Genomic DNA, 13,461 nt, shown 5'->3' with positions numbered 1-13,461 from the left:
ATGTTTCCAAAGATCACCTGGTATTCTGTCAGGGCCTGGCGCTTTCCCTGGCTTGACTGCCTTGATTGCTAAAATTGTTTCTGTTAGAGAAAAAACGAGGGGTGCATCATGCGCAGCCAAGGGGGCCTGCAAACTATCCCAACCTCCACTCTCACCTGAACTTTCACAGGAATATAACAAAGTAAAATGCTCGACCCATGTTTTCTCCTCTAAAAATTTGTCTTTGCATTCTGTCGCCCCCCTGGTGCCTCTAGCAATGAGGCTCCAGAAGGAGGTCTGATCTTTGCACTTACATGCGTCCAGCAAATCGGACCAAACCCTTTCGTCCCACTCTTTCTTGGCCTTTAATAAAGTTCTTTTATACTGGGCTCTCTTAGTTCTCACAATATCCGCTGAACCCCCCCTGACCGCTATAATTAGGTCTGTCTTGGCTTTCCGGCAATCCTGGTTATACCAGGTGATCCCAGTTTGTTTACTCTTTTGGGCGTTATGTGATCTTTTTACCGCCCTGGTCAGGATCCCGCCAAGTTGGTTGATTAAATGTTCATGGGATTCTATCAGACTAGGATTTTGGATGACAGTACTGTTACCTAAGAGAAAAGACATATGCCTCACAAATACATTATAGATTTGACTGATGATTTTTGAGTTGTCTAATACCACTGGCCACTTCAGGGATCTATGGTTATTTGCCACTAGAGGATCCTGTGGCAAGGACACTGTGCTATTAGCACTTTTGTCAAGGGTTTTAAAAATCTGAGTTTGGACAGATAAGATCAGAGGATAGTGGTCGCTTTCCGTGCGATCATCCACCATTAGGTCAATGGTCATGGGCCACAAGTTCAGGAAAACTAGTAAATAATCTAGGTGGCTGGAGTGTGCCCCTCTGGTGAATGTTGGTCTACTGGGGCAGTCTGATGGCAACCGCCCATTACATGCACGTAGGCCTGATTCTAATGTCAAGTTCAGTAGTTGTAAGGCGCTCACTGTGCAAGGTGCTTTGTAGTTCGTATCTACTAAGGGAATATTGTTGGCGCTGTCCTCATCCTTATAGATGTCTTCTAGACCTATTATGGGTTCAAAACCTCCATTAAAATCACCACCTATAATCATTTGTGCATTTTGATCAAACCCCGCCACAAGATTACTCAGGTGGGTTACAACTGTTGATTCTTTACATGATCGATGTGGTCTGCTATAGATATTGATCACGTAAATGCTACAACCCTTAGTATTTTTTAGCTCAAGTAATAAGAGGTCGGGATTATTTGTATCAATTTGCTTAAAGGACAAGCCTCCTGTGATTTTCACCCAAATTGTTAGTCCGCCAGAGGGTCTCCCCCCATTTGTATTTACTGCGGGTATGAAAAAAGATCTATAGTCAACCTTAAAGTAGTTTTCAAGCCCCCAGGTCTCCTGGAACATAATTAAACCCCCACTAGCCAGATAATCATGCCAGGACGGATCTGAGAGATTTTTTTTCAGACCCGCAATGTTCCAGCAGATAATTTTTGTACTTCCTAAAACACCTAGTTTCTCTACTACCTGGCATGGTGCAGTTACCTCAGTTGTATCTAAATGTGGTTGTTGTGCCATTATGTCAGCAGAATGCAATGGCTTTTGCGAAATTTTAACAGGTGCAATCTGCTTTAGTTCGACTTCAAGATGCAACCTAGGATATATATGATTTGTACTGCATGACGTTGTCGAGGCCCCTCCATCAAGTCAGTCGCAATCAGCTAAGCCTGCTAAAGCTTCAAACCTATTTGAGGTGCTGACTCCCCAGTTGTAGGATGGGGCCCCAAAGCCCCAACCATTTACAGGGGCATTCTATCTAGGTGCAGGGGTAATAGGAAAGGGTGGATTCTGGTGGGAACCCAGCCATCCTCCATTATAGTCAACATTGCCTGTGGGTGCTGGGGTATTAGGATACAATACATTCTGCTGCATGCCTGGCCATCCTCCATTGTAATTAACATTTCCTAAGGGCCCACAATTATTAGCTAATATACCAAGCCCTCGTCTGCCCATTTGGTTCCAGTTTTTCCCTGAGGTAATGTGGCAAGGAGTATTGTGTTGGTTTGCTAGCCATGGACCTGCCCTGTTTTTGGGAGCGTAGTTTGTGTCAAATGCTGATAGTCCCCCACCCCAACCATTATCTCTCGCTGACCAAGCTGGCTTCCGGGGCTTTTGATTATTGGCCTTTTGTGACTCATTATAGAAAAATTCTAATGTAAGAGGGATTATAGAACTACTTCTTTTTTGTGGTGGAAGGATATTTGATAGAATATCGGGAAGAGCAGCTGGAGTTAAAAAGTTTAATATCACACAGTCGCCCTTCCATTTTGTTTGCTTATTTCCTATCCATCCAACCCTCCTTGCCGTTTTAATTTCGTCAGCCAGCCGCTGTTCGCCCCCCTGTGCTATCCGCATGTTATTTGACAGCCAGTATAGTGCCTTGCTTTTTAGTGACGAGGCTGACTCAGTTTGGTCCGGTGATAGGGTTGGTGTATTGGCTAGCACTAGCACCAGCGGTGCTGCTTCAACTACAAATTGTATTGGATTTTCTTCAAAACTAGAGGGCACTGTAACATATGGTGAATCAATTAATTGGACAGTTGGGGCTTCTGTTGGCAAGTCGTTGGTAATATGGTCAGTTTGTGGGCATTCTGAAGGAATTGCTCCTAGTGGGGTAGCATCTGATGTTACCCTGGATTCATTATCTTCCTTTGGGGAATCACGGCCTTTATTGACATTACTTAAAGCATTGCCAATTGCATCTGCTAAGACATTTTGTGTACTTCCAAGTTTCTTTATCTCTGCAGAAAGTTTATCAATCGTGCTGATAAGTGGCTTAATAATTGTCTGAATTTTTATTTCTAACAGCTCCGCTATTCTAGACATTAAGTCCTCGTCCAATGTGTCCCTCAGATTGTTTTCCTCATTATTCTGACAGGTACTTTTTGACTTTGGCGGTGATGTGACCTTATTTTTTCCTGAACGTGCCCCCCCCCCCGTTTGCTTTGCAATCTGCGACAGGCTCTGACTGCCCTTGAGGTCTGTTTTGCCGGTGGTTCATCCTCCACGTCTTCTTTTTCATCATTTCCTTCAACCTCAATGACAACCTGTGCATCTGAGTCATTGTCCACATGTTGCTCAATGTCCCCCACATTCACTGTGCTGGCATCAATATTGACAGTTACTGGGGAAACTGTTGCATGGGGATCGTTGTTAGAGTCTAATAACAGAGACTCATTAGTTTGCGAGGAGGTGGGTGGGCTCATGGGAGGGAGAATAGGTGATTGAGACAGACCTAACGATTGTCTGCGTTCGCTGTTTATTTTGCTGACCACTTGGACAAGGTAGTTTTCCATAGTGTTCTTTGGTGTTTCGGATGCCATGTGGTGATTTCTTTTACGCATAATTATACAAGGTGTGTGATAGCCTTACACCCACAGCTCGATAAGATAACAAAGTATAATTCTCAAGGTTAAAACAAAAGTCTTACTTCAATAACTTGTGCAGATGTCCAGCTGACTCCTTTCCAGATTCGTCGGTGTGTTTGACTGCTATTGACTTTTCCACGTAGGCCCCCTCCTTTTCCCGGGCTCCTGGGCGATTCGATAATAGCTGTACAGCCTGCTTACCGACCCCCGTCTGGATAACTAGGGCTCAGGAGGCGGTCAACCAGCGTCAGAAACACCACCTCTCACAATAGGCTGTCATGAAAGTAAATCCCTGGTGCACAATGAAGTATTTTAGGGGGGTGGCCTAGCCTGGCCTACTCGTGCCGATGAGGGCCGTAGAGGGCCCGCCCTTTGCCCGGGCTTCGCCCCGGGCGTCCCGCTCGCGTCCCGCGTCTTGCCCCTGCTTTATGGCTCTTTCGCGCTCTCACAGCGCGTCACGCAGCGCGCCGCCGTGAGTCCTGCCGGGTATTGAAGTTCCCGGAGCGGTGGCGCGGTTCTCGGTGGCAGGATGACTCTTGGCGGTGGCGGCTTCTCTGTCTGCTATGCAGCGTGGCGTTGCAGGTAAGTTTTAAGCGTTCCCCCCGCTCTGCCGGTCTTGCCCCTGCTTTATGGCTCCTTCGCGCTCTCACAGCGCGTCACGCAGCGCGCCGCCACGAGGCCTGCCGGGTATTGAAGTTCCCGGAGCGGCGGCGCGGTTCTCGGTGGCAGGATGACTCTTGGCGGTGGCGGCTTCTCTGTCTGCTATGCAGCATGGCGTTGCAGGTAAGTTTTAAGCGTTCCCCCCGCTCTGCCGGTCTTGCCCCTGCTTTATGGCTCCTTCGCGCTCTCACAGCGCGTCACGCAGCGCGCCGCCGCGAGGCCTGCCGGGTATTGAAGTTCCCGGAGCGGCGGCGCGGTTCTCGGTGGCAGGATGACTCTTGGCGGTGGCGGCTTCTCTGTCTGCTATGCAGCGTGGCGTTGCAGGTAAGTTTTAAGCGTTTAAGGGTTCTTTGGGGCATGAGACAGTGCTACCAGGTGCTGAAATAATTACACAATATCTAAAATACTGCGACTTGTGAAATCTCCTTTCTCTTCCTCATCTAACTCGAACAGCCATGAGCCCTTCCACATTTTAAGTGTAGCTTTATCCCAAGTTTGGCAGTTGGTTGGGAGTGTGTTCCTCTCCCCACCGCAATTGTTGTTAAAATGTACAAACGAACATGCTAGTTGTATCTAAGTGGAGAAACATGCAAAAATTGCATTGCATTACCCTAAGCACGTCTGCCTTGTTATCTCTTGTCATTAGTATGTATTACACACTATTTTACAGTCCCTGAATCAGTCGATACAGATACCAAACATGATATTTTGCTTAGTCTGCTGTAAAGCATCTCATGCCTACATTTGTATTGCACACTTGTTTTCATGACAGTGTACACCACTCAGCACATGCAGCAGCAATACATGCTTCCCTAATGTACCGAACAGGTACAGCCGAAGTAGCAGCAGTGCATGGTTTTGTTGCATGAACAACTGCTAAATTAGAGTGCAACTGTCTCACACATACTTTGAGAACTGGCACAGGGCAGACGTCAGCAGTTCAGTTTTTTTCTTTTAATAACACATTTTATTGTTTTCATATTACAACTGAAACAAGGACAAAAAAATAAAGTTCAAGTGCAAGGCATCATACAGGAAAATAATCCATGCTACAAACACAAAATATTGTCCTAGTACAGTGGCAATTGATTTCACTCGATGGATCATGTGTCAATAAGGATTTTAACTTAGAGCTCGAATTCCCAACTCCGGCCAGGTTCCAGGGCCAGATTTTTCCCAGAGGGCTACCTCCGTAACACTGGGAGTTGTGTATTTTCTTTTGAAGCATTCAGAGAGCCAGCCACCCAACTCCACTGGGCCATCTCTTCATCCCCTCTATGTTTGATGGCCCTTTGGATCTCAGAACCTATAATAATAATCTCTCTCTTCCCCGAAAAGCCCCCAACCGACATTTTAATATCTTTCATATTTATTGCTCCCCTTATGTTAGATAACGCTCTACCTGGCAGTCTTTCCTAAGGTATTCTAGCTGGGCTGAAAAAGGCTCCTCATATGGGAAAACAGCAATCCCTTTTTTTCTAAAATGATCAACATTAGCCAAAACTAACATTGCAATTATCCCTGAGCTAAACATGACTCTAGAGTTTGGGAGGCCACTACTGAGGTCTAAATAGACCCGCTCAATACCTTTACTTATTACCAGTTGCAAGCCCTCTATTTCAGATAATAACTGTAAAAGATAACTTCTATTGAGCGGACCTAATTCTATTTTAAATAGTGAAGCAAAATTCAGAATATTAGATGCTTGTCCTGATCTATATCCTAGGTGTGCATTATCATTTAGACTTTGGTCAAACCCCAACTCAAACATTTGCCCTATGCGGGTGGCAGGTTCAGGTCCCTCCTCCAAAGACCTCCCTTGAGTAGGATCAAGCTGTACAGGGAGAGTATGCTGGGAAGGATTGGGAGGACCGGATTGGGGAACAGCTTCTAACTCATCCCTAGACACTTTGACTAGGGGTGGGTCAATTATTATATCTGTAACACAAGGCACGCTGATGTTCCCTTTTTTGAAAATAGGGTAAACCTGCGGCAAATTCTTCCGTTCTATTACATTTATGTTTTCCCCAGGACCGATATTGAATGGTCCCCTACCACTTGGGTGCGATATCTGACATGGGGCTATCTCTGGTCAAAAATAAGGGGGAAGCCCCCATATCTTCCTAAGCCTCTACCTGGATTCCTCCCCCAATGTGAGTCTGACATGCCTGAGATTTTAGATCAATCCCCATGTCAATATCCTTATCTGCCTTCCCTAACCAAGAACCAGCAGAATTGAGCTTCTGAACCTACATACAAATTGGAGAAAGAACATCGAGTATGTGGTTACAATTAGCGGTAGATTTCTCAAGCAGAGTCAAAATAGATGAGAAAATCATCTCTAGTGAATAAAGCATGTCAAAATGAACTCCCCCTCCTCCCAATCTATAAACCCCTTCATTTAAATATTGCAAAGACTCTTGTGCCCTTTCATGTGGAGATACCTTGGACTTTGATAAACCTAATGATTGTGCAATGGACGCAGTAGAGGATGTACTACTAAACAATGCTGGCATGCGAAGGCAGCTACTATGATTGTCTAATGTCGGTCTCGACGCCAATTCCTGGGCAACTGGCATATTCAGATTAGCCACCATTACTTTGTTATTATTTTCCATCTGTATGGCAATGTCTGGCATAGTATAATCCTCCAAGTCCCCTGGAACAAGGCTGCAGTTTGTAATCTGTGGTGTTTGGGGGTCCTTTTAAAGGAAGAGTGGCCAAGAGATGGTTCTATGACATTCAAAAGGCCTCTTTTTTCAAGCAAAGTCAGTGGACCCAGAGATTCGGACACCTGCTTAGCAGAAACATTTATTTTGGTTTGAACATTGACATCTTCTGTAACCATACCCATGTCAATCTCTATATCTTCGATCGCTATCATTAAGGAGCGCTCATCAATAGCCTGAGGCGAAGGAAGTGCTACCCCTGTGCTTTGATAGGTCAGGTTGGGGTGGTGTAGCACAGTTATCTTGGAGAGCGCAGCACATGTGCCTGCCTCAGCCACGTTAACTACACCAGTGGCCATTCCCGGTGCTTTCTCTTTTAATATAGTTCCCCTCAGACCCTTTTAGAACATTGACAACACGGATGGATAAGATTTCAAATATGAGAGTTGACCCAGGGTTTTCTTTCGCCTGATGGTCTTTTGTAATTTAGGAGGGGTAGAGTTATCAGATGCACCTCTGGTTAACCCTGGTGACCATGCAGCAGATCCTAAAGGAGTGATTGAATGCCCTGAACGCAGGCATCAGGATAGTTCCTTGCCTATAATCAGATTAATGAATGAAAAAGCAAGATAAAAAGGCAACATGCATGGAACCAGGGATAGTGTTGTGTATCAAGCTAGTTAGTCACAGCCAGCTCTAAGCGTGATAGCAGATTCTAAGAAATTCAGAACGTAAAAAACAGTGCTACCCAACAACATTTGTAAAAAAATTAAAGTGGGCCTTGGCTAAAATTGGCCTATTTCAAAATGAGAAATTAAAAAGGACTTTCTGGGGGTATCATAAAATTGGTAAAACATCATAAAATTAACCATGTCCTGTGGAGATATTCCATCGCAGCCACAGTGGCAACAACAAAGTGTGTCCCTTATTCAGACCCCTGGGCTGGGCAAGAAGGAGGTGGAAAAGATCAAACAGGCAACCTGGTCAGTAGAAAGATGAATTTATGAATCCCAGTAAGTACGGCTCTACCAATGGGTGGTCCTTAACATGACGAAGCGACATACACTGGGCTTCAGTAGCTCCTTTTCCTTTCTTGCCATGATCTGATACTCATGGAAGGCCACCTTAATAAGGTTCAGATCATTCTTACTAGTCACATCAAGAGTAGTGTGGAGCTCTCCTCTACCAAAATTTGTTTAGCTGTTTTTGACATATCAAAGCCACATTCCCCTGGGACGTATGGTCAAGATCCAGACAATCTTTAAGGATCGTATTTTTAATGTGGTCCCCTTCTCGTCCCAGATTTTTAACCTGAGAAACACAGGGCGATAAGCTATCAAGTTGGTGATGTAGGACATACCTAGTTACTCATGAGCAGTGAAAGAGGGGTACCCTGAGGAACGGATAAAAGCTGTCTCAAAAATGTATTTTCCACGCTTTGAAGATCACCTGTAACAGTGCAACCCCAAATGTCACTGCCATATTGTGCCTTTGAGATACACTTGGCCATGTAATGCTTCAAAAGAGCCACCACTGGTCTTTTCCCGAGTCGAGAGGCAAAATTGAAAATAGCTGCAGTCTCCCGGGTAAGATTATTTTTCTTGTGGGTAAGTTGAGGCCTGATTTAGATCTTGGTGGATAGAATACTCTCTCCCAAACGTGATGGAGATCCCGTCCTCTGTATTACAAGTACCATAGGATATAATGCACATTTGTGACGGAGTATTCCATCTTCCAAGATCTAAATCCGGTTCTAAAGTTTGAATTTGGGGACTTTTTCTGGTTATGTCATTAACTGTATTGAATGCTCTGATACATTATAACTTATTGAAAGGAGCCAAGGCCACATTGGCCAAAAGCTCACACAACATCCTTTGGTTACAGGGTGTTCGTTATCGTGGTAGCACCAAAATCGTTGAGACATTTTCAATGTAAAGACCAACAAACTTTGATGTTGGATGTGCAGCAAGCTTGTGACCACTGCTACTTACCTTTGTATGATGAAAATTATTTTGGATTACAATCCTACAATTGCCTTTAGGCAGTACTAGTCTGATGCATAAGAAAAATTAAGAAAATATTTAGAGTACAGATATGAATGCAAAGTAGATCCGCTGATTTAAATTTTCATACTCCTAAGCCATTAAATGCTTAGTTCTGATTCAAAAAGGACATGTGTTAAGTACATACCCATGCTTTATATAGCAGGTTTAAAGTTGAAGTAGTGTAATTATTTTCTCCAGCTCTCCATAATCACATCATAGAATGTTTAATTTCTTTATGTTTGCATTACAAATATTGCGGTTTACAGTATACTAACAGTTAAGTAATATTGGTGGTATTCAAAAGCAGAATTATACTTTTAAAATGACCATAAATACAATTTTTCCATTTCTTCTATAGAATCCATGCCCAGAGGCACAGTCTTCATTTCTCTCTCAAATTACGTTTAATTGGTTTACTGGGTAAGTGTTATTTTTTATGATCTAGTTGCCTGAAAGATTTAAGGGAGTAAAAAGTGGCTATTACATACATACAATACATATATACAAAATATATACTCTTGCAAAAGCAAACCCCTTATTATGATGTCGGGCAGACCGTTTCGGTGTTGTAACTGACTGACTGAAGGTCGGCAGTTCCTACCACCAAATTACAATGAGACCGCATATGGTGTGGTCGCAAACTCCCTCACGGTGCCTGCCACACGGTGAAGGGATTCACAGGGGGCACCATAAGTGCCCCTTTGTCCCCCAACCAGAGGCAGCATGGAGAAGAGGCCCTGCTAAGGGCCCCCCAAAGTCGCTTTCTGACATGCTTTTCGTGTCGGGTAGCCTGACATAAAAAGCCTTTCAGAAACCGTCATCGTAATCCCGACGTCAGAAACGCTGTCTTTAAGGGATTACGTGCCGGGTCCAGCTGCCTGATGGACTCCTTGAGCCTATCGGTAGCCAGGCGGAATGACCAGCCGGTTTCACTTCTGATTGCCGTCATTGTAATACGGCGGTCGAATGGGAATGCGAAGATGTTGGTCGGAAAGCCTCCGACTGCAGGTTGGAGACTTTCTTACTAACATCAAAATGAGGCCCTTAATAGGTAAACTCTTCAACTGACAGGCTATTGACAAACTGTATATTGGCAGTTACAGCTAAATCCTACTCATTTTTGAGACAAGGTGGCACCAAGCCTCCTTGGCTTTCAGTGGATAGCCAACTGTCTTACCATCATGTTTAGGTGTTGACAGTAAAAACTATAATGACGAATAGTTGTAATAACATTAATACAAGGCAGTGCCACTGTAGTTTGCCAGTTAATATGAAGAATAATGAGCATTAATAAGATGTTTTATACTTGCCTTTAGCTTCTGGCAACATTGCTGCTAATTCCTGCAAGATGCCAAGTTAATTACTGTTGATATTTAGAATAAAACGTTTTGGTAGTCCCATGGTAGGACATTTATATTCTTCCATTGCATTATCAGCAACTTTTAAATCAGGGCTGAAGCAGTCACCTTAGGTCCAAAAGCTCATAACAGAAGCCAAAAAAGATGTAACTGCCCCAGATCAACCTCCAGGCAAGTAGTGTGTATTAGTTACTTTTTGCCTGTAGTCAATCCATCCATCCCCTCAGATCCTGGGGCCTCTTTTGGTGTGTTCAGACTCCTTCCCTCCATCTCTTTGTTGCTTCCCCCCACCTATGGTCATTTTGAATCTTCTCAGATGCTAATGGAGATCTAGCAGCTAACGCATTGGAGGGACAGCCACCATCTGATATGAACCAGGATTTCTACTCTTGCTTTTTTGTAGGTAAAAGTCTTTAACATTTTCACTATCCCTCTTTTCAACAAATCCTCTTAATAAACCATTCAGGATGGTGAGCCTATCTTATCGTCCTTCCTCACTAAAAGAGGGGGATTGGTATTGTGCAGCTGACATCTAATATTCATACTTCCCCAACTCTGTTTGGAGACCGAGACACAAGATCAGCGATTATCACATGACAATTTATTAGAAAGGGGTCATAAACCGAGTTAACCCTAGACAATGATATGATTACCAGTTCAACCACCATCAACAAGTTGCAACTGTACTTAAATTTTTTCCATCAATCACAAAATTATAAGAACATTTCTTTTAGTAACTTCAGAAAAATTACCAATAGAATTGGTTTTAGGCTCAAGAAAGGGTATTCCCTTTAATCAGAGGATAGGTATTCTATGCAATGAAGGAGTACAGAATGCAGAACATGTATTTTTATATGCCATGCCTCATAGTGCATTTTCATAAATTCTTACATACTTTAGTAGGTCAATCAAAATAACATACTGACTTAAATGTGTTCACCTATAAATGAATGCATTTGTAATTGCAGTTTTGCATTTTAAAATAATTTTCTAAAGATTTATTAACTTACACATGAATTCACCTTCCTATATTGTAATAGTGTACCTTGTCGTATGCTCCCTATGCTTATTAATCGAAATCAGTTAATGATTTTAGCCATGATTAGTTTACAACATAATAATATATTCCATTGCATATTATTTTATGTTATTATTCTTTGTCTTGCGTGTATTTTTATTGTATTGTTCGCCTCAGTCAATGCTGTATCAACAAATTAGACCTGTATTTTTAGTTAACACTTGTGTCCCACTACCAGCATCATTTCTGGTAGCATGAGTTATTCCTCTGACTTCCTTACTTTCTCCATCATACCCTTCTATCTCTTCTTACCTCCATTCTAGCATTCCCTCCTTATCTAAACCTCATTGTCTTTGTGGTGCCTCTGCCATCTTTTTTTTACAACCTTCTTCTCTCTACCCTGTCATGGTAAAAGCAAACTTCTACCTGCCTATCAGAAATATAGGGCACATCAAAAAATGACTTTCCTGTGTGAAGAAGCACAGCCATTGTTCCTGTGTGCCTTGTTTAGCAAAGTGTGACATGAGCTACTTCTACATTAGTAGTAGTAGGGTGGCCTCCTGTTCAGTACTTTCTGGTGCAGTGCACCCACATGCAAAACAGTTCAGGTTATTTCCTAGTAGGAATAGTCAGTGTAAATTTCTACTCCACTTCCTTTTCTGATGGGAACACAAGCACCCATAACAGTTTCAGCCATGTTGGGCTTCATCAGTAAGGTGCCACTTTAGACCTATGACACAGTGAATGTGAGATCCAGGCATACTTTTGGAACTTAAGGCATTTCACTGTGAAAATAAACAAGTGCTGGTTGGAATGCTTGGTTTGGAGTTTAAGACCATTAGCCCACGAAGCAGGAGTATGTTATTTAAACTTTGTCATAATGTTAGAAATGGGGGTGTCTAGTGGCAATGGTTTGCACCTTGACCAAGAAGGGACCCTTCCTTCTAGCACGGGTAAGGGGGATACACTTCTAAAATAACCCTTGCTCACCCCCTTGGTAGCTTGGCCCGAGTCGCCAGGCTTATCCCAGAGGCAATAGGCGAAGCTGTTGCTCATAACTCACAGTAATACAGTGAAAATACTACAAAAGGATACCACACAAGTTTTAGAAAAATAGCCAATATTTATCTGTACAAAACAAGACCAAAACGATAAAAAAACCAACATACAGTTATTCCAAATATCAATAATGCAAAAAAAAGAATTGAAATGTAGTTCCTTGAAGTCAATAGCTCCCTCCGGGGCTATCGGGGTGTTGGGAACATACAAATCCAACGGTTCGAGTTGACTGTGCCGGCGTGCGGTGTCAGCAGACCCTCAAACAGTACATTTTGTTCCAGTCCAACCATGGCTGAGGCGGGCATCGAGGCTGTGCTTTGAAGTGGAGAAGTATGGCGTGTGGTGCCCTCAGGTCTCTATGCAGGCAGCGGCTCGGTGGCAGGCGTCCAGCGGCGTCAGTGAGACCAGGGCTGCGGTGCAAAGTGGGGCGGAGCTCGTTGCGGTGCTGACAGGTCACAGGGCAAGCAGCGGCAACAGTTGATAATCTGAGGTCAATGGGCCTAGCATCGGTGGGCCAAGACTACAGTGTGAGACGAGGCGGTGCGTTGTGTAACTTATGAGCGGTGCCCCCAGACCTATTTGCAGGCATCAGCGTCTATGTCAGCTTGCAGAGGCATCGTCTGAGAGACCATGGTGGCGGAGTGAAGCTAGGTGGTGCATATTACGGTGCCTACAGGTCGCGTGCAAGCAGCGGCTTGGTGGCAGCAGCAGACAGCATCATTGGGGGGAACAGGGTTGCAGTGCAAAGAGTGTCAGTGCCTTCTGCAGTGCCTTCAGGCCACGGAGCCAGCAGCGGTATTGGGTATGGCATTGGGGTGCGTTTTCCCTCACTGGCAAGGGAAACACACAGTCCCAGATGCAGTACCCAGAGGAAGGTGAAGTCTTTGCTGTTCATGAGACTTCTTGAGCGGGGGCAAGCTCTACTTCAAGCCCTTGTTGACACTCAGAAGAAGAAATTTGTAGGAAGTTCAGTCTAGTCCTTTCACTGCTCAAGACACAAGCAGCCATTGTAGGCCAACACAGCAAAGCACACAGCAAAGTGGTAGTTTTTTCTCACAGCTTCTCTGGCTCTTCTTCTTGGCAGGTTTCTTGATCGCAAAGAGTTACAAAGTCCTGAAGTCAAGGCCCCAATATTAATACCACATTTCCCTCTGAAGTTGGTACAAACAAAGGTTCTCTGACACACGTAAACCAGTTCTGCCTGGC

At 44.0% G+C, this 13,461-nt stretch overlaps 1 protein-coding gene across 1 annotated transcript in view; it reads left to right on the top strand.

Annotated features, from left to right (window-relative positions):
• LOC147688567 (multidrug resistance-associated protein 1-like) overlaps positions 1 to 13,461 on the top strand; it is a 900,980-nt gene that overhangs the window by 294,134 nt on the left and 593,385 nt on the right. The window contains exon 6 of the mRNA XM_086941435.1: positions 9,179 to 9,240. Coding sequence (XP_086797561.1) covers positions 9,179 to 9,240 — 62 coding nt within the window. The remainder of the gene's footprint in view (positions 1 to 9,178; positions 9,241 to 13,461) is intronic.

Source organism: Lissotriton vulgaris, chromosome 10, assembly GCF_964263255.1.
Source record: "Lissotriton vulgaris chromosome 10, aLisVul1.2, whole genome shotgun sequence".
Classification (NCBI taxonomy): Eukaryota; Metazoa; Chordata; class Amphibia; order Caudata; family Salamandridae; genus Lissotriton; species Lissotriton vulgaris.
Note: the sequence above shows the minus strand (reverse complement) of the source record. Positions and strands in the feature narration are given on the sequence as shown.